Below are 21,347 nucleotides of genomic sequence, written 5' to 3' on the forward strand. Positions count from 1 at the left end.
GAGCTATTTGTGCGTCATTAAAGAACGGAGAAATAAATAAAGGTACTTTCAACTGGAGGAGAATAAGGAATTTGCAAGGCTCCACCCGGATGTCCTCAGCTATGCTTCGTTATGTTGATTTTGAGGCATGTTTGACCATTACTGCGGCTAAATTATATGAATTTATGAGTGACGTGTAAGATGAAAAGAAGACGCTAAACATGAGGGCTCTTTTCCTCCCGTCTCCTCCCAACAAAATAATCCTGTCTGAGTAGTGAGAGACTCTTTTCTCTTGTTTAGAGGCAAGATCCTGTTGCCTGGAATTCAACATTTGAAGAAATGTCCAGGAAAGTGCTAAATATAAGATACACCCTCTTGCCCTATTTGTACACGTTAATGTATGAAGCCAACGCTCACGGCAGCACCGTGGTCCGCCCTCTGCTCCACGAGTAAGTCTGGTCCTTCATTCTCCGTTAATCCTGAATCTTCTCTGAAGTCTGTAGGATTTCCGTAATCCTCATAAAAAGGTTTTCCCTGTTACAGCGATTTTTTTCCTTTAAAAGTGGCAAGGGATCAGGGAAATGCGCATTCAACATCAGCTCCCTGTGACAGCTCAACGTGTCCACTTCCCACAATGCCAAGATTTTTTCCTTCTCTATAAATAAATATATAAATTTTACAGCTCATTCTCATCATCCCTAACAGTATTCAGCAAATAAGTTCTGCCAGGTGCTGGATATATGTAGTATCAGAGAGAAGGTGTTGCAAAAGGAGCTGGGCAAAAATTTTAGGCCAAGAAACAGAAAAAGAGGGAGAAAATAGGGTTTTGACACAAGTCGAGATGTTTGCAGGGTAAGGTAACTAATTTGGGTTAAACTGATATAGCAATTTTTTAAAAAAATGCTGTTTTTTAAAAAAAGTACATGTTTTTAGAGGTATAAGACTTTATTTGTGCCTGATCAGAAGGGCCAATATGTGCCAAAGACTGCTTAATGCCTTAACATTAAAAATTAAGTCTAATATTTAAAAATGCTTGCCTTCCTAAAAACCACTGAGTTGCCAGCAGGTAATCCTGGCCTAATTCTGACTAATCTCAGACTTGATTCTGTCAAAGCACCTGTCAAAAACCTAAATAGCAGAGATCAGGAAATAATTGGGCCACTGCTGGATTTTGCGGTTGCTAATATCAGGCAAAAGTGATTTTTTTAAGTTTTGTGATCTAAATATACTAAATAAAAACAAACATGAAGAAACAGCAGAAATCAAAATTAAGTAACAGGCGGTATTTCCCTAACGATTTTCACATTAGGGACTTAATACATTCTTGCACTGGTACATTTGTAAATTAAATGGGATTCACTTTTAATAATTATCTATTATGAATAAATAGGTAATAAATATCACCTACCCTTAGTGGCAGCATGCTTACAGTTGAGGAAATGGGATTTTTACTGAGAAAAAAGGCTTCAACAAGGAAGCATTTTGGGAAAGGTTGACACCGAAGGTGTGACCACTCTTCTGTTACTTTGCAGGTTTGTGGAAGACCAAACGACGTGGGAAATATATAAACAATTTCTGTGGGGGGCGGCGCTGCTCATCAGCCCTGTACTGGAACAGGTGAAATATCAGAGAAGTTGGGAAAAGAATTCGAAAATATTAGAAACTGATGAAAATATTAGAAGTGACTTGAGCTAAACTTTACTTTTTGGCTTTAATAGACCTAAACCAAAAATGTTTAATTCCAGGGTGCCGTAGCGGTGAACGCGTACCTACCCAATGCCCGCTGGTATGATTACCACACAGTAAGTAATTTTAAAAATTGTGTTATATTTAATTTTTTCTAATATGTTTAACCAAGAGCGCAGCGTGCCGGGGTGGTGTGAACCCACCACCTCTGTTTTACCAACATGTGTCCAGTAGGAGGTTGTAGTGATGTAAAAAATCACGTTGGATAATCTTTTTGTTAAATTAATCAGTTTGTTTCAATGTAATCTTGGTCAACGGGACCAGTTAAAAGGTGGAATAATACCTATAATTTTTTTTTAATCCTTCAACAATACATATAATGGCTTTTCTAAGAATGGTGAAGACAAAAGTTTTAAACAATTTTTACGGCCTCAGGCTTTAAAAGTCACTCCATTTATCAAACGGTGTGTTTTATATAGGCAGAATTTCAGATTTTATCTTGAAAATACGTGGTTCTGCATTAAAAAAGGATTTGCTGTGCAATTTTCTTAGTATTTATCTGTGTATTTATTAACTTTCATTCTAAAGAAAAGTTTAAAATGGGTAATTCAACAAAGAGACTGTCTTTAGCGTTTTGTTTTGTTTTGTTTTCTCATAAATAGGACGAGTATATTGGCTTTAGGGGACAATTCAGAAATTTATCAGCTCCTTTGGGACACATCAACCTCCATGTCCGAGGGGGTTACATCCTCGCTCAGCAAAGCCCTGCTAATACGACATTTTACAGGTACGATTAGAAGAACTGAACTATTAAAAATTAATTTAATTTTAGTTTTTTGCTTTTCAGGGTAGATACTCAATTAGTGGCCTAACAAATAAATTCTGTACTAATACCTAGCAGGAGCATTTTTCTGGATTTCTTATTTTCAACTTGCAAAAAGCAAAATTTTCTGGTTTTAAGTACACCATGCTTGGAAGTATCTCCCATTTTGTATAAACATTGGCAGTCCTGGGAAAATCAATATGTATGGTAACACCTGAACTTTGAGGCAGTTTTTTTTCTCTTTTTGTTTTTCTTTCTTCTTTTTTCTTTTAAAAATGTAACACTATGGATTAGGGAAGACTGGTAACAGAGATAAATTGAGTTGTGTCTAGTGTCTAGAAAATAAGTTATGGCACTTGAGAAACATAAAATATGATTGCCCAAGAAAAATGCTCTTCTTTTTATAGCCGAAAAAATCTGTTGGCACTTACCGTTGCTTTGAATGACAGTCAGCTTGCAGAAGGGCAGCTTTATTGGGATGACGGGGTGCGCATTGGTAAGTACCAAGTTTCTTGATTACGTGATAAATTAGGTCATTCAGCGTCTACAATGCATAAATATTGCCTTTCTTTAGCTCAGTCGATTGTCAGCATGAACAGTTAATTTTTATTTTGGGTTTATTGTGTAATTGGTCAACACAGCATAGGAAGCATGAGCACAAACCAGAAAAAAATTTACAGTAAGATGATTAAACTTAATTAATTAGACTATAATTACAGTAAAAAGTAAAACAATAAAAATGATCGAACGTGAAATGAGTCAAATGATGGTACAATAATAACATAATGTTGTTATTATAGAATATATAGTTTGCATAAATTAAATTGTGCCCCGGGCCTGGGACAATGTATATAATAAAGATTTGTTCTCAAACCTATGGGAATATAACCACAGATATGTGGGAAGCTGTAACTAATTTCCTTGATATTAATAAATTCAAATTATCTTCAGGTAAGACACATCTAGAAGTCTCTTACCCTTTCCATCTGCACGGGAATATCCTTGTAATGTCTATAAGCTCTCCCATGAGATTATCACAATTAATGCACAAAATTGTGATTTTTTCCTTTAGCACGCCAAAATGTTGCAGGAAGTCTGCCCAATGTGCATGCTTGTGTATATGCAGCGCAATTCTTCTATTTAATTTAAAAAAATAAAGGTGAATAGCAAATACATGTTACTTTATTCCTTCTTTCTACCAGATGCGTACGAAGATGGTGCGTATCTGCTGACGTCATTCACCGCTCATCGGGTATGTCGTGTTACCCCCCTGCTGTCGAGTACCCAGAGGGATAATTGTTGCATGTTTAACTAAGATCACAGAATCACAGAATCATCTAGGTTGGAAAAGACCTTGAAGATCATCTAGTCCAACCGTTAACCTAGCACTGACAGTTCCCATCTACACCATATCTCTCAGCGCTATGTCGACCCAACTCTTAAACACCTCCAGGGATGGGGACTCCACCACCTCCCTGGGCAGCCCATTCCAACGCCCAACAACCTGTTCTGTAAAGAAATACTTCCTAATATCTAGTCTAAACCTTCCCTGGCGCAACTTGAGGCCATTCCCTCTTGTCCTATCGCTTGTTACTTGGTTAAAGAGACTCATCCCCAGCTCTCTGCAACCTCCTTGCAGGAAGTTGTAGAGGGCCAGGAGGTCTCCCCTCAGCCTCCTCTTCTCCAGACTAAACAACCCCAGTTCCCTCAGCCGCTCCCCATCATACCAGTGCTCCAGACCCTTCACCAGCTTCGTTGCCCTTCTCTGGACACACTCGAGTCATTCAATGGCCTTTTTGTAGTGAGGGGCCCAAAACTGAACACAGTAATCAAGGTGCGGCCTCACCAGTGCCGAGTACGGGGGCAGGATCACTTCCCTGTCCCTGCTGGCCACACTATTTCTGATACAAAGATATTTTAATTTCTGATATTTTTATTTCTGATACAAGATATTTTAATCTGACATTTTAAAAAATGTTTCAATATCCCAACATGCCAATAATCCTCTGTGATGGACTAGCTCTTACCCAGGATTGGGAAAACCCTTGCGGGTTTTTAATTCTTGATTTTTTTTTTTTTCAAAAAACCCAATAGATGCAATCTCATATCCTAGGTGGATAAACAAATTTTGCAATAAATTGGGGCAACCTAATTTACTTCAGTGGGGTTTTTCCACACATGTATATTTATATTAAGTAGCCGGCCCAGCCTGAGCCTTCCAAGACAGATGTTGGTTCAGATTTTTTTGTCTGCACATCAGTTTTCAGTAAGTGAGGAGATTTAACTTCACAGTAAAAATCCCAGAAATATCCATTCACAAATTCTTCTTCTATATACGAAGGAATTTAGGAGTGTTTTGTGTCCAGGCTCCAATATAACACAATTAATATAATTAAGAACAAATTTAAGCTGGATCCAGAGGATGCCTGTTTTAGCTTTCTGCTCTATTTCTTGTCTCTTCATGATGTTATAATTTCTTATAATTCTGAAAATGCCAGTTTATTTCAAACAGGATTTGTATAAAATAAAAGCCTGTATCAATGCAGAAAGCCAGTGAGGTCAATATTTTGTCAGGGGCGTATTCCGCATCACTTTTGCAGATCGTTGACTAGCGTTTATGTAAATTTAAAGTATTTTTAAACATTTAAACTATTTTTAAACATTTAAACTAATCAGATGGTGCATATTTTATAGGCTCGAAGTTAAGCACAGCTCTTTCTCAGGCTGTTTTTCTCCGCCTGTGTTTCTCGCAGGCCTGGTTTTTCATCTCTCACACCTATATTTCTATATACGACACAAATTTAGTTGGACAGACCAGCAAGAAATGACTATATACAAAATAAATATACCCAATCTGGGATATGGTCATGGTTAGAGCCAGGAAATGGTTTAGAGAATCATCCAGTAGAGCCACGGTCCCCAAATTTTTTTGAGCTCGCATCCCAAGCAGTGAAAAGCTTTTTGAGCGCCTCCCCCAACTTACACATATTTATTTATAAATTATTTACATGTATTAATGCACTACTATGTGCATTATAAAGCGTACACAAACTCGTAAATTTTAAAAGGCAGATAAAGATTAAATAGACGCTACTGTAAAAATATTTTAAATTCTATTTATTAATAGTACAGAAATATTTTTTTCCCAGGCCCCAATGGATTTTCTTGTGCAGCACTGCAACAGAGGACAGAATTTTCTCTCAAATACCCACATTAGGAGCCTGATGGAAAAGCAGAGAAAAGCTAGTTGGGCAAAACCTGTTTAATTGTTGTTAGTTAATTGTTTAAAAGTCCTTTGAACAGAGACTGGTGTGGCGTCACTGACTCAGTCTGTGACTACTTTTAATCATTATTCTTAATTTTTATCATTTTTCTTCAACACAGAAGGTCGACCATGGAGCAGTTACTGTGTAGGGAGGTCAGCTGTCAGCAGTGCTTATCATAATTATTGGCATTTCCAGTATGTCAGCTTTAAATTTTTGTTTTGAAGCAGTTGAGTATCTGGAATTAAATTAGATGTAATTATACAGACTATCAATTTTAAAGAAATGCTTTGTGTATGGGAAGAAAAAAGTGTGTTGTTTCATTTGTTTTCCAGGTGGCCAAAGTGTGTTTATTATTTTATCCTCACTGCTCTTGTTTCTCATTCGTTTTGAATTTGTCAAGTAATCGGACATTAACTAAGGGAGAAAAGGTGGTTTTTTGCTATTTGTAGTAAATATTCATAGTAAATGCACATTTTCCTGCTCTTACAGAAAGCTGGTAAGGAAAAGCTTAATTAAAGCAGTCTTAAATTGACCGATAACGAAGAACATAATAAAATAATGTAGCTATATAATTATATTATTATATTTATATAATTAGGTTATGGCAGATTTGCATGGAAGAGGAGCCAGGACCTGATTCAACACGCGCCATCTCTGGGCAACTTAAACAATATTCTCTGTCTAGAGACCTGGTAGAATTGGGTACAAATTAGATTGTGAACCCATTATCTACCTAAAATCAAGTCAGCTGGTCCAAGAAATGCTCCTTCCTCCCCAGTTCGCGCTCCTGCTTTGTTAGGTCTGGAACGAAGAGTTCCACAATCCATCCTAAGCGTTTTTACTCTTGTAAGAAGCAATTAAAAAAAGTAAGTTAACAAAATTAGTAAAACACCTGCAGGGCTTGAGCAATAAAAAGTGGAGGCACAGAAATATTTCCACTGAATTCAGTAGTTTGGGAAACCTCAGAGAATTACAGGAAAATGAGAAACAAAGGTTTGAATTATGAAAACATGTTGTTTTAGTCTTTTCTTATGCTGCAAAATTCACATCAGGAAAAATTTGTTTAATGTTCAGCACCTCGTTGGTAAGAGAAGTCTGCAAGAGATCTGCTAAGGTGGAGGAACTGGGAAAATCAAAGCCCCCAACATTTGGAAAATAAATAACATTATAGGTTTGGTTCTGGGTTTTTTTTAGTTGAAGAAGAGGAAAAAATTGTAAACCTCAAGCGGGCTGAAAAAAGTGTGTTCTGACAAGTAACCACCCAAGGACAAATCACTGATTTTCCTTTTCCTCTTCCTTCAGAACATTTTAGAGATAAAGGTTTTGCACCATGGCTATGTCGATCCGAACAATCTGAAGTTTACTCAAATTAAAATTTTGGGGGTCACCTCAAATGTTCAGGGGGCGACAGTATCGCAGAACGGTGAAGTCATCCAATCGCCTCATGCTGTGTCCTACAACAGCCAAAAACAGGTAAATCGATGATTTATGGGACAATCCGATCTCTGTCATCGGTTACGTGCTCTTAAACACCTGGAGATTCACCTCCTGGCTGTAACAGAATCTCTAAAATATTCTTGTTTACTGGAATAAACACCGCTGACATCTAAGACGTAAGAACTTGGGGTGCTTTTGCAGCAATTTTTTATTTCCTACCGAATTAATGAAATCTTGCCCCAACTCACGGTCCCGCTGCTCAGTGAGACCCCCAAGCCAGAGTCAGCTGATGTTTCATTTAATTCACCAGCTCTCCACAGAACTCAGTGACTGCTGAGTCTCATTTCGTTCTGTCCTTCAGTGGAAAGCCAAGAGAGAATCTATTACTGTAGTGAAATGTAAAATTATGCTATAAAAGGAATAGATAATAGAAATATTATGTAAAATGTACAGTAGCCTAGCTTAATAGAATGCAAAGTAATGTAATGTAATATGATATAGAACATGATATGACATGATATGATATTAATATAATATAATATAATATAGATATGATATGATATGATATGATACGATATGATATGATATGATATATGATATAATATGATATAATATAATATAGATATGATATGATATGATATGATATGATATGATATGATATGATATGATATGATATGATATAATATGATATGATATAATATGATACAATATAACATGATATGATATGATATATGATATGATATAATATAATATAATATAATATAATATAATATAATATAATATAATATAATATAATATAATATAATATAATATAATATAATATAATATAATAAATATAATATAATATAATATAGGATAGCATATGATTGATATGATATGATATGATATGATATGATATGATATGATATGATATGATTGTGGTGGTGCAATCCTTACCCCCCCCCCCCCCTCTTTGTTGGGCTGCTTGGTGCTAGGTGCAATTCCACCCACATCCCCCGAGCTATACACCAGTCTGTGGAGATAAGGACTGACAATGTTAACGAGCCTGGCTCCTGCCCCTCCCGATTGCTCGGAAATGGTTAAAATGGCCCATCAACTCCTCAGGGCCTGGCACACCTGTGCCTGGGATGTGGTCAAATGGGAACAATAACAGAGTCGCACATTCATCAAATTCTTTTGTAACTGCTGGAAGGCACCAGAAGGCATTTGACAAAAGTCAATTGTCTTGGACCCTATAAATGGCGACCACCAGGGAGACCCTTTGAGCTCTCCTGGATCGCAGCGGGCCTGTGACCAGCATCTCCCCTGAGCTGGGACGCCTCTCAGGTACCAAACCCTGAAGGTGTCGTCTGCTCCAGACGGAAGGCCAGGGCGAAGTCCCCCACTCGAGTCCCAATGATCGCCCGTTGAGGAATGCCAAGGCATTGGGAGGATTTGCTCTAAACTCGAGAGGGAAATTTTCTTTGAGCTAGCTTCTCTTTACTCTGTGTGTGTGTGTGTGGGTACGTACCCTTGTGTCTGTATGTCCGTTCTGTGTTCATTCTACTGAATCCAAACACCTTTGTTTCTGTATGTTTGTCCATTTTGTTATGTGCATGCATGTGTATATATATATATAGGTACCGTTAAGTAAGTTAGTGTGAATCTTGTCATTTTAGAATCTGAGTAAGTCGCTTTTCTTTCTTTTAGTATTTCTGAATTATTTTATAATAATAAATTGCTGTTAGTTATTAATAAACCTAGATTTCTTACTAAATATTACCATGTCAATACTTTCATCCGCGACAATGATATGATATGATATGATATGATATGATATGATATGATATGATATGATATGATATGATATAATATGATATAATATAATATGATATAATATAATATGATATGACAGGATAGGATAGGATAGGATAGGATAGGATAGGATAGGATAGGATAGGATAGGATAGGATAGGATAGGATAGGATGATGTGATATGATATGATGTGATATGATATGATGTGATATGATATGATATGATATGATATGATAGGATATGATATGATATGATATGATATGATATAAATAACCAAAAAGATGAACTGCGAAGGCAAAGCGTCTGCACTCAGACTGTGCCGCCTGCTATGAGCTGCACAAAGCCAAGAGCGCTGCAGAGCAGAGTCACTCGTTGCTTCTTTCTGTTTGTTTTTCAAAGGTCCTGGAAATCACCGGCCTTGAACTTGATTTCGGCAGAGATTACACCCTGCAGTGGCACTAAACCGCCCGCAGATGGCCCCGGCTGTGGCGCTGAACTGTCTCACCCTCACCAATGGTTCTTCCTGCTCCTTCTGCCTCTTTGGCCTCTGAAAATACTTTGCGCTATAAACGTGCACGGTCAGTTTGGATGACGTCATTCCGTGTAGAGGAGTCGTGATTTGGCGTTGATCCTGCCTGACTACGCGCTGCCGTCCTAAAGTGGAATTTGTTGGTTTTTAAACATTCTGGCACTTGGATATGACTTGGTCTTTCAAGATGAAAATACGAATGTGAAGTGAAATGGTTTCCCTAAGTTGAAGTTCTGGCTGATGCTCACGGCATTTTATAAAAATATTGGCATGAACCGCAGGTATATGGAGCAATAAATCTGGCCACATTTAGTTTACATCTTCATTTATGAGTCACAGGGACAGAGAAGTATTTAAGGGCAATAATGATTTAAAATGAAAATACGCTTTGATTGCTGTCGACCTATAAAACACGACGGCACTTGCAAAAATCCTTGGAAGTTTTTTCTGTGACCTTAAACAGGCACTCGAGTTCTCCAACGGTCTGATCTGAAGTTGTGTAAAATCAAACCTGATGTTTCGATGTTAACTAAAAAAAAATAATCGGTCTTGAGTTTTTATTGAGGTTTTTATTGCGTTTTTGTTTCGCAGAAGGAAATGTTGTAAGTTTTCTGGGGTAGTGGTTCGTGTTAAAGACTTTTTGTACCTCAGAAGTGCAGCGTGTGGCCTAAACAGATTGATAATGAACATTTCCAATTAAATTTCTTGGGATTAAGTGTCTGTCAGAGGTAGCGGTAATCTCTAGAGCCCTGCGCTTAAACCCAGCTTCAGTGGTTCCTCTACACATTCAAATTCTGTCATTAATCAGCTGAATATCCATCATCACTCTAATTACAGGACTAAATCTCTTGAGACTTCCCAATACTTCAGGGAAATTGGAAACCCAGGGGAAAAAAAGGATCATTTCAGATTAAGCTCACCATATCAAAAAATATTTTTTGCCAAAGTAACTTGTAATTTTTGTGCTGCCACATCCTAGATGCTTGCATGCGCCTTGCAGCGCGTCACACTGCAGGTAGCACCGCTCAAGGCCAACAAGTTTAATTTTCCGTAGAATTCAACAAGCAACAAAAATATATTCTGTTTATTCATGGTATAATTATGCAAAGGCTTTTTAATTTTTCAACCAAAAATTTAATTCAACCAAATTGAAGGCGCGTGCCTTTGGTCGACACAAGAGCTGTCCTGCTCTTGGTGTTTCTTTTCTCTGTGCCAGCACTTCTTCCCTCCTCCACTCATTTCAGTCAAAGAATCAGCCAAAAGTAACCAGAAGATTTCAATTTGATGGTGAAAAATGCATCTTTTTTCACTATCAAAAGATTATTTCCTTCAAGCTACAGAGCTTCTGTTGCCTGATGTCTTGTTCCAAGTTCTGATATTTGGCCAAGCTGTGATAAGTGTGGGTTGAAAGTCAGGATGTCCTCACTGAGGTGAGACTCAGTGGAGAGGGTGACCTTGTGCAACCTCTGTAACTCCAATCTTCAAGGGAGAGTCTTTAATGTTTCTCGCCATCACTGTAGTCGTTGGGGGGTAGCAAATGGCCAACTGCTCCCCAAGGGACTGGGTGTTGAGCTTGGTCACGTGGCCAGCAAGGCAAGAACAGTCCAAAGCCCAGATCATCAGGAAAGACCATGGTGATGAGGCAGTTCCAAGGTCAAGGCAAGAACATGGGTTGGGATGAGGTTCAATGATGGTAACCAGGATCAACCCAGTGGTCCCTGGAGAAGCCAGGTTGGAAGAAGCATGTCCAAGATCCAGCTGAGAAGTCCATCCTCAGGTCAAGGTCCTGCTCAGGGAGGCCCACGGCCATGTACAGCCATGTCTGTGCTGAACCTGCAGGGCTAAAAATCTGGATTTAGGCTGAAATGGCCTCATGGGCAGAAGGGGAGGGTGGAGGGTCCTTGTGAGGCTCCTCAGGGCTGTTAAAGTCCTTGACAACAGCAGAGCTGAGCCCCTTGGGTGCCTGGGTTCCCCGGCCACCTGGGTCCCCTCAGACTTTTTGGTCCCTTCTAGATGTGTGTCCCCACTCCTGGCACCCAAGTCTCTCAGTGAATGGGGTCCCCAGAGGACTTGGTATCTTGGATGTCCAGGTCTCCCAGCCACCTGGGTCCCCCTTATAGATCATACTGGGTGCTGTGGAAAGGCGTTTAAAGAACAAGGCAACCATCAGGCACAGCCAACATGGTTTCACAAAGGGAAAGTCCTGTTGAACTGATTTGATCTCCTTCTACAACAAGGTCACCTAATGGGTGAAAGGAAGGTGGTGGATGTAGTTTTTCTGGATTTAGGAAGACTTTTGATACTGTCCCTCATGACATCCTTCTGGACCAGCTGTGGGATGAGCAGGCCCACAGTGCTCTGGGTGAAGAAGTGGCTGAAAGGCAGAGCTCAAGGGGTTGTGGTGAACGGTGACCAGTCAACAAGGCTCAATCCTGGGGCCAGTTCTGTTGATATTTTTATCAATAATCTGGATGCAGGAGTTGAATGCACCATGTTGGCTGATGACACCAAACTGGGAGGTGCTGTTGACTCTTGAGGAACAAGAGGCCTTGCAGAGGGATCTAGATAGATCGGATCATTGGGCAATCATTATTGGCATGAAATTTAAGAACAAATGCTGGATTCTGCACCTGGGATGTGTAAGCCTGTGCACAAGTATAAACTGGGAGAGGAGCAGCTGGAGAGCAGTCCTGCAGCAAGGGATAAGGGGGTGCTGGTTGACAGCAGGTTCAACAGGAGTCATCAGTGTGCCCTGGCAGCCAAGAGGGCAGCCCTGAGCCCCACCATTTAAGAAGGATGTGAAGGTCCTTGAATGCATCCAGAGGAGGGCAACCAAGCTGGCGAAGGGCTGGAAGGAAGGTCCTGTGAGGAGCGGCTGAGGATGCTGGGTTGGTCTAGTTTGGAGAGAAGGAGGCTGAGGGGTGACCTCATGGCTCTCTGCAGCTTCCTGAGGAGGGGATGTGGAGAAGGAGGCGCTGAGCTCTTCTCCCCAGGATCCAGGGACAAGACACATGGGAATCAAAGAATCACAGACTGGTTTGGCTTGGAAGGGACCTTAAAGCCCATCCAGTCCCACCCCCCTGCCCCGGGCAGGGACACCTTCCACTAGCCCATGTTGCCCAAAGCCCCGTCCAACCTGGCCTTGAACCCTTCCAGGGAGGGGGCAGCCACAGCTTCTCTGGGCAACCTGTGCCAGGGCCTCACCCCCCTCACAGGGAAGAATTTCTTCATATATCTAATCTAAATCTTCCCTCCTTCAGTTTAAAACCGTTATCCCTCATCTTATCCCTACCCCCCTGACTCTTGTCCCTCCCCACATTTCCTGTAGCCCCCTTTAAGTCCTGGGAGGCCGCTCTAAGGTCTCCCTGGAACCTTCTCTTCTCTGGGCTGAACACCCCCAACTCTCTCAGCATGTCATGGGGAGGTGCTCCAGCCCTTGATCATCTTCATGGCCTCCTTGGGACCCACAGAAGCAGGTCTAGGTGCTGCATAGGACATATTTCCATGCATTGTGCAACTTTCCATGAATCCCACAAGGCCAAAACACAACACCCAGCTTTATTCAGACGGGCCCGAGGCGGGCTGGAAGGCACAGGGGTCTGCACAGAGGAAAGGAGCAGCCCGAGCAATGCCGGCTGGACATGCCCCACTTCTGCCTCGTGGGGACTCAGAGGCAGGTAATGAGGGATCAGCAGAGCCCGAGGGAACAGGTTGCCTGAGCTAATAGAGCCAAAGCTTCAGGGGCTGCTTCTTCTCAGTCCTCTCGTTAGTCCATCTGGAGTTGTTCTTTCAGATCTGCACATGAGGGAAGCAGCAGCATCAGAAATGGCTCTTCTTCAGCCTTGGACCTCTAAGGGAGAGAAATCTGGGGATCAAAAGGCCTAATGAAAGTGAAACACTTACCTCTTCTCTTCATCAGGCAATGGGAGAAGAAAAAGATGAGTCCATTGATGGTAAAGAACGAAGCCCCAACAACAATCTCTCGAATCCAGCTGATTTTATGACCTGGGAAGGAATCAACGATGACTTTAACATGACACAATCTTTCCCCCTAATGGAGATGCTTCCTACCGTGAGCAAGCCCATCAATAACCAATGTCATCTTAGAGGAAAAGGGGTGAACTTCCCTCCAACTCTGCAAATCCCCTCTATGGCAATCTTGGGAGTGGGCATGGGAGTCAATGGATGTCAAGACTGTGACAATATACTGGTGTTACTTGATGCTCTAGAGAGGGAGGGTTTGAAAACTCACTTTTCACATTGATATTGACACCAGGGCTCCTTTCTGAACGAACAGGACGTTTAGACTTCATTACGGAATAGGCACAACTGTAAGTCCCAGAGAGCTCCTCTGCCGTGATGCTGAGGTTGTAGCTGTAGATTTTCAGGTTCCATACTGGGATGGAGACTGCAAATCCAACGTCTGCATAGTACTGGACTTCTTTAACATCACCTGACGATGCGGGGATGGAGCAGAGCAGCTTGACGTAGTCCCCGGGTCTATAGACCTGCTGCTGAGGATCCAGGGATAAAGTTGGGGCCGTGGGAGCGGCTGAGGAAAAACAAGCAACACGTAACCCAAGGAATCCGCTCTCTATTGACATCAGGAGCTGTGCACAAACCCCGTGGTTTTTCCCAATGTCACGACTCAGCCTCGACAAAGGGACTAGAAAAGGAGTTAATTATTCTTCTGACTATTATGGGGGCAAATACAGAGCCTGGAACTACAGAACAGCTTCTAGGGGTCTCTCGTGGCTCTCTTTTTGATACCCTTCTTGAACCATGGGCAGAGGAAAAAAGACCCACAAGTATCAAAGGTAAGAACACAAAGCAGCTTAAACGGTTTCTTTGTATTCACTGAAGGACAGGAAAATAAGTCTTTTTCCCTGCCCAGACTAGGAAGGCAGGTAACGACCCCCAAACCCTGGGGAAAGGCCTGAGGAGGCTCACTGCCGTAAGCCCTCTTGGAGGTGACGCAGCTGTTAGGCCAACTTATTCCTGCTTTCTCAGAGAAATTCAGGAGCCCAAAAGGAGCTTGTCAGAAGCCAGAGCTACTTCATCTGCACTTTGGCAACCAAATGACAGGGCCATTGGGCAAGATGATGCTCTGAAGGGAGGTGTGCGGTGCCTGGGCTGATGGTACCCGAGCCGCAGGGCAAGACCAACCTACCCTGAACCTTAACTGAAAGAGGATGGCTCCGATTGGACAGAATTTCTTGTCCCGAGTCCTCCACAAAGTACATGCACGTGTACTCCCCGGCAGATGCTGTTGTGGCTGTGAGCTGGAACGTGGCAGTTTTGAGGGAGTAAGGTGCTCTTGAGTAGATTTGCTCCCCACTTTGATTGAAGAACCGAAACCCGCCGATGGTCCTCTTTGTCGCTGCCAAGCAGTTCAAAGTGACGTGTTCCCCTTCATAATAGAAAGGATAACTGGGGTCTGTGGAGAGCTTGGGGGCTGGCAGAGAGTCTGGGGAAGAAAAAAAAGGGTTTGGAGGATTTGGAGGGAGCGTTCAGGGAGGAAAAGGGAAGCGAGGAGCCCCTTTTCCCTCCGTTTCACAAAACACAACCTCGCCTGGTGGTCAGAGGCCCAGTTGAGCTGAGGAGCATCTTCCGAGAGGTCCAACTGCACTTACCCGCAGAGGACGCAGCCAACGAGAGCAGCTGGAGGAAAGCGGTGAGAGAGCGGCATCGAGATGGAGAGAGAGACGAGGCTGCAAAAAGGGGAGAAAAGAAGTCACGGACGCGCCAACTGCCTCACCACGTCCTGCCCCTTTTGGCCACCGGTCAAGAGGGCAGCCCCTCCCCAACCCCCTGGAGTCACGCAGCTCCTGGTTACTTTCTGCGCCACCGTGGCATGGAAAGCCTGGACTGGTCACAGAGAAAACCCGTGAGAACCATTTCACGTGCCAATGAGACCGTCCCTGGGAGAAAAATCTACAAAACTCATCACGTCCCTGAAGTTATCTTTTAGCTACATGCAACACGCGTTGGATGAGATTATTTCTTCTGTTAGAAGCGATTTGGAGATTGCCAACAACTGAGATCAGCACTAGGAAATGGTATCATGAAACTTAAAGAAATGGGGCTGCTGGAGTTGTTACAGGGTTAGGAAGGACGGGAGATCTCACGGGTCCCAGCAGGGGAGAAGGGAGGCGTTGAGCCAGGGTGCAGCACAGGATGAGCTCCGGGTCTACCTGCATCAAGGACCGGGCTGTGGAAAGGAATCTTTGGGGTTTGTGGCCAGCTACAAGGTGGGGGCTGTTGCTTGGATCAGAGATGAGGAGGGCCTGGGGAGCTGTGGTGGGCTGGCCCGGGCTGGCAGAGCAGTCCCACACCACCATGTGCTTTCCCTGCCCCCGCAGGACGGGAAGAAAGAACAGGAAGAACAAAACTAAGAGAACTCACGGGTTGAGTTAAATAAAGCTACATAATGAAACGAGAAAGAGAGGAAAAAACCTGAACAAGCGATGCAAAGGCCATCACTCCCCACCTCCCACAACTCAGGGATGTCCAGCCAGACCCCGAGCAGTGGCTTCCTGGCCCAGACCCCCCTTCCCTCAGCTGTTATTGATGAGCACGATGTGGAGGGCTTGGAACATCCCTTTAGTCATTCGGGGTCAGCTCTTCTGGTTGTGTCCCCTCCCAGCTTCTTGCGCACCCCCAGCCTTCTCCTTGCAGGGCAGAATGGGAAACGGAGAAGGCCTTGACCCCGCGCTGACACTGTCATCAACAGCCGAAGCTCTGGTGGTTTGACCTTGGCTAAATGCCAGGTACCCACCAAGTTGCTCTATCACTTCCCCCTGCCTTCCCCTTTTTTCTCAACAGGGCAAAGAGGGGAAAGAAAATAAGATAGGGAAAAAGAAACCAACCCTTGTGGGTAAAACAAAAGCAGTTTTAATATAAGCAAAACGAAGCAAAGGTCTGCACGTGGAAGCAAAAAAAAGAAAACAGATTTATTCTCTACTTCCCATGAACAGGCGATGTTGGGCCTTCTCAGGAAGCAGGGCTCCACTACGCGTAGGGGTTGCCTCGGAGGACCAAGGGTGACCCCACCCCTTCCTCCTCTCTCCCAGCCTTATACTGAGCAGACGTCATATGGTCTGGAATATCCCTTTGGTCAGTTCGGGTCAGCTGTCCTGGTTGTGTCCCCTCACAAGATCTGGCCCACCCCGTCCCACTGCGGGGGGGGGGAAATGTCGGAAAGAGCCTTGGTGCTGTGGAAGCACCACTCAGCAGTAGCCACACCACCAGGGTGCTATCAACACCCTGCCAGCTCCCAACATAAAACACAGCACCGTGAGGGCTGCTACAGGGGAAAACCAATTCCGGCTCAGCCAGACCCAGTACACATCCTCACGCTTGTAGCCACAAATCCAAAACGGCAGAAAAGAAAACTAACCCCAGCCAGGCAGACGCAAGGGAGGATCCTGGCACAGGAGCAGTCACCTATCGCATCAACCCTGCACAGGACAGCGGTGTAGGAGTGGCCCAAGTTATCCTGATGCAAGAGGACACGTGCAAGTTCATGACCCTTCTTTTCACTGACGATGCTGAAAAATTAGTGCGGAACAGAGGTGGGATGGAGGCAGGCCTGAGCGTTTAAAGTCCTGGAGCACAATTCTGACCTGAGATAGATCTTTCTTAGAGCATAACTTTGTTACATCCCCCAGCCAGGGGTGAACCAATCCTACTGTGGGTCTCAAGCCAGAAACCAGAAAGAAGAAGAAAGCAGAACAGCTGATCAGATCTGATTTTGTAAGAACCTACCCCAGAGAAAATTAAAGAAAATGGTGGAACTGATATTTAGCAGCCACAACCATTTGCCACAAAGAAGATCATGTGCTGGGAACCCCTCCAGCACCACCACAGCAATGAGTTTTCAGCCAATGGTTCTTCATCTGCTGAGAACGTTGTTGTCCAGCTGAGAGGACAGAACTAACTGCATCAGCCCTTCAGAGAAATATATTAATGGAATGGAATGGAATGGAATGGAATGGAATGGAATGGAATGGAGTGGAATGGAATGGAATGGAATGGAATGGAATGGAATGGAATGGAATGGAATGGAACGGAACGGAACAGAACAGAACAGAACGGAATAGAATAGAATAGAATAGAATAGAATAGAATAGAATAGAATAGAATAGAATAGAATAGAATAGAATAGAATAGAATAGAATAGAATAGAATAGAATAGTTCAGTTGGAAGGGACCTACAATGACAATCTACTGACCACTTCAGGGCTGACCAGAAGTGAAAGCCTATCATTAAGGCCTTTGTCTAAATGTGCCTTAAACACTGTCAGGCTTGGGGCATCGACCAACTCTCTAGGAAGCCTGTTCTGGTGTTTGATTATTGAGGGTCTAAGAGATAGAAAGGGAAGGGGAAAAGGGGAGAGGAGAGGAGAGGAGAGGAGAGGAGAGGAGAGGAGAGGAGAGGAGAGGAGAGGAGAGGAGAGGAGAGGAGAGGAGAGGAGAGGAGAGGAGAGGAGAGGAGAGGAGAGGAGAGGAGAGGAGAGGAGAGGAGAGGAGAGGAGAGGAGAGGAGAGGAGAGGAGAGGAGAGGAGAGGAGAGGAGAGGAGAGGAGAGGAGAGGAGAGGAAGAGGGACAGGATTATAGAGAGGATGATGAAATACAGACAGAAGATTGGATTGAAAGCCAAAAAGGAGAGAGGGAGAAAGAAGCGATGATGACAGCAAAAGAGACGACTCGAGAGGGATATAAGGCAGAAGGGTAGAGATAAAAGAAAGGAAATGAATGGAGAAGGGAGAGGGAAAGAAATGAGAAAAAAGGAAAAAGTAGGCATCGACGTATGCATGAGGGTGGGAGAAGGCAAAGCGGGGGATGAGGGACTCACTGAGGAACATGATGAGGTGTTGGACCATCACGGCACCGCAATCCCGGGGGTGCTGAGGGCTCTGCGCTGGCCTCTCCAGGAGAGGAGTTTGCTGCCCAGTGGCTCTGTCCTGCCCTCTCCATCTGTCTGACTTGAGGGGGGTGGTCAGAGGGGCAGGAAGTGCTGCGTAATGAAGGAGAAGCCACTGACCACAGCTGTGAGCTCGGGGGAAGCTACACCCTGGATGTTGTGTGTCTTGGGGTTGTCATTGTGTTCTCAGAGATCTTTTCCTCCCCGCATGCTCTAAATATCACCTTTGGGCTGTCTCTTTGCTCCATGAACAATGTCCACCTCATCCCTCCCATGAGCTGGGGCACAGAAGGTGGCCATTAAATACAATCTCTTGCCGTAGGCGTCCTCCTTCATGACAATTGACAACGATCATCGGCAGTAGCAAGGTCCTTTATTCTTGTTCCCATTTCCCAGACCACTCTTCTGTTTCTCCCTAGCTCCCATCATGCCTGTGACCAACCCAAGTGTGCCAAGAGTAGAGATGTCTGTAGTCTAGTGACCTGCAGCAAAACGCCTGGGAAGGGACATCTACCAACAGGTAGCACCAACATGGTTTCGCAACTCGTCTTGCATTGCACCAGAACTGGGATGGCGTCAGCAGTACAGGGGCACTTCTGGATCATTTGGAAGCCACACAGGGCTCAAGAACTCATCTTAAGATACATCAACATCCAGTTAAAATGCTGCTTTGGATGTTCAAAGCAAAGGAGAACAATCCTTTCCTTCTTCCTTCTTTCCTGCTCCACTGAGACAGAGAAGAGGCTGCAAACGAGGCACCTTTTGAGCAAAGATGCAGTCCCCGTAACGGTGAGATCAAACACCACTTTAACTAATCAGGGCCATAGGATAAGCACTTGTGTCATCTTTGTTGTGCAGTTTCTTGGTAAACCACCTGGCTTTCCACAAGTGTGCTGTTGGCAGTTGAAAAGGCTCGTAGGAGGCCCTCCAGATGTCCTAGACCTTGGCAGTCAATGTGGTGTCAGCTCCCACCTTGCATTCAGAGGATCAGGCGTAGGGATGAGGAGGTGTTGTCGCTCTGAGCTGTCACTGTCCCACACGAATGGCACGGGTTTGGGGGAGGATGCCCTGTATTGCTCAACATTTTGGGCAGTCAGGTGTGGTCTGGGCATTGAATGAATCCTCAGTGGAAGGGCGTCCTGGGAGCAGAAGCTCCTCCCTGGATGTGTTCTGCTCACTGGTGTCGAGCTGCATTTCCCCCCCCATTTTGTATCCTCTGATCTGATCCTCTTTGCCCTCATTGTTTACTTCTCTGCCGACAGATACAGGCTGCCCGCAGCAGCAGCAGGATGAGAACAGCAGCCGCAGCTGCGCCTGTGGGCACCAGTGGGACGGATGGAGATAAGAGATGTCAGGGAAGACTCGCAACTGCAAACCATCAGCTTCTTCATCAGCATTAGTTGTGCCTCTTTCTGCTAAAAAGAACCGTGATTAAGGGGTGCTGAGCCCTACAGAAACCAAAGGGCAGGCACCTTGCCAACACCAGCAGACACAGCAGGAGACCTCTGAGAAAACTGCCGCTTGAGAACCTGCTCCACATTTCTTGGCTGAACTTGTCTTGGTCTTCAACACCCTTTCTGAGAGTGACTTTCTGACCCAGCTGTGAGCAGTTTATTATTTTTTCTTTCATTCTTTTGATATGTGAACGTAGCAATGTGACAGGCAGAACAACCACAGCACACAACTGACAGTCGTGTTCCGTAGTCACTTCTTCCATGGCCCCTCATAGGCCAGCAGCAGGGTCATGGCTTGGAGGGACATTGCCAGGTCTCTTCTCTCCACTGTGGCCCATGGGGTGTCTCACCCTCCTACCATGTACCAGGACAAAGAGGTGGATGAAGGTCCTGGGGGCTACTTTGAGCTCTGGAGCCTTCTCCTGCCGTCGGGCTCTCCCCTGGTGGTGAGTGCTCCCGTGTCCTCCCCTGTCAGCCATGGCCACCTCCGAGCTGGCTCCAGCTGCTCAATGTCTGTCCTGTACCTGTGTGTCTGTGTGTGGGGTTGTGTGTGTGAGGGGGGTGGGTGTGCGGCTTTGCCTGAGCAAAAACAGTTCAAAAAGGGCAGAAAATGGCAAGAAGAATGAGAAACAAGAGAGGGAACAAGGTCAGAGGAAGAAGCAGTAGAGGTGCTCCATTGAGGAGGAGATACCCCCTGCAGCCCATGAAGGACCCATGGTGGAGCAGATGGATATTCCTGAAAGAACTCCAGTCCATGGAGAGCCCACGGCAGAGCAGAGGGAAAAATGTGAGAAGAAATGAGTGTCAGATAGAAACTGCTCTGCACTGACCATAACCCCCGTCCCCCATCCCCCTGCACCACTTCAGGATGGGTAGGAGAGTCTGGAGTTAAGGGGTGAGGTTGACCACGGGAAACAGAGGGAGAAAAGGTGTTGTCTTAATGTTCATCCGCCCAAATCAATAATTACGCATGCATTTCATTGGTAATAAATTCAGTTCTCCCCAAGTGGAGACTGGTTTTCCCATGACGATAATTGATCATTAATCACCCTGTATTTATCTCAACCCAGCAGCTTCCTCATTTGTGTTCTTCCTGTTTTGCTCCCCCGTCCCACTGAGGGGCCGTGAGCAAAGGGCTGGGTGGGAGTTTGGCTCCTAGCCAAGACTAAAATGAGTAAAATGATGAAGGACAAGAGTAAAATGATTAAAATGTTCAAAACATAAAACATTTTAAAATGAGCAAATGTAAAATGAGTAAAATAAGAACTTGATGTTATTATTTATAGAAGTTATTTCTGACTGAAGACCACTCCGATTTCTCCCATATGAACCAACAACACACACATAAGAAAACATAAGACATGTACCTTCATTTTTAAGGCCCTGCAGGAATGACTGACCATGAGACAAATCATACCAGCCCCAACCTGAAATGTCTCATGGAACGAGCTG

The 21,347-nt window shown here is 44.1% G+C and overlaps 2 protein-coding genes across 5 annotated transcripts in view; one reads left to right on the top strand and one right to left on the bottom strand.

Moving 5' to 3' along the window:
- LOC141916954 (maltase-glucoamylase-like) overlaps positions 1-10,075 on the top strand; it is a 53,752-nt gene extending 43,677 nt beyond the window's left edge. Inside the window, 8 exon segments of the mRNA XM_074809955.1 lie at positions 280-428; positions 1,512-1,596; positions 1,725-1,781; positions 2,328-2,452; positions 2,896-2,984; positions 3,691-3,740; positions 7,057-7,227; positions 9,386-10,075. Coding sequence (XP_074666056.1) covers positions 280-428; positions 1,512-1,596; positions 1,725-1,781; positions 2,328-2,452; positions 2,896-2,984; positions 3,691-3,740; positions 7,057-7,227; positions 9,386-9,448 — 789 coding nt within the window. The 3' untranslated portion in view covers positions 9,449-10,075.
- Positions 10,076-13,054: 2,979 nt separating this feature from the next.
- On the bottom strand, positions 13,055-18,476 carry LOC141916949 (uncharacterized). 4 transcript variants are annotated; one of them, XM_074809950.1, is made up of 6 exons: positions 18,373-18,476; positions 15,149-15,226; positions 14,686-14,925; positions 13,768-14,067; positions 13,419-13,520; positions 13,055-13,310 (listed from the first exon to the last, which is right to left on the bottom strand). In XM_074809950.1, exons 1-6 carry the CDS (start codon positions 18,398-18,400, stop codon positions 13,282-13,284), a joined length of 777 nt encoding a protein of 258 aa, XP_074666051.1. In that variant the 5' UTR covers positions 18,401-18,476; the 3' UTR covers positions 13,055-13,281. The 4 variants fall into 4 exon arrangements, with proteins under 4 accessions (XP_074666051.1, XP_074666047.1, XP_074666050.1 ...); XM_074809946.1 differs by having other exon boundaries at positions 14,686-14,982; XM_074809949.1 differs by having other exon boundaries at positions 13,055-13,365; positions 14,686-14,982.
- Positions 18,477-21,347: the final 2,871 nt, after the last annotated feature.

The sequence above is a fragment of the Strix aluco genome, chromosome 32 (assembly GCF_031877795.1).
Source record: "Strix aluco isolate bStrAlu1 chromosome 32, bStrAlu1.hap1, whole genome shotgun sequence".
NCBI classification, from domain to species: Eukaryota; Metazoa; Chordata; class Aves; order Strigiformes; family Strigidae; genus Strix; species Strix aluco.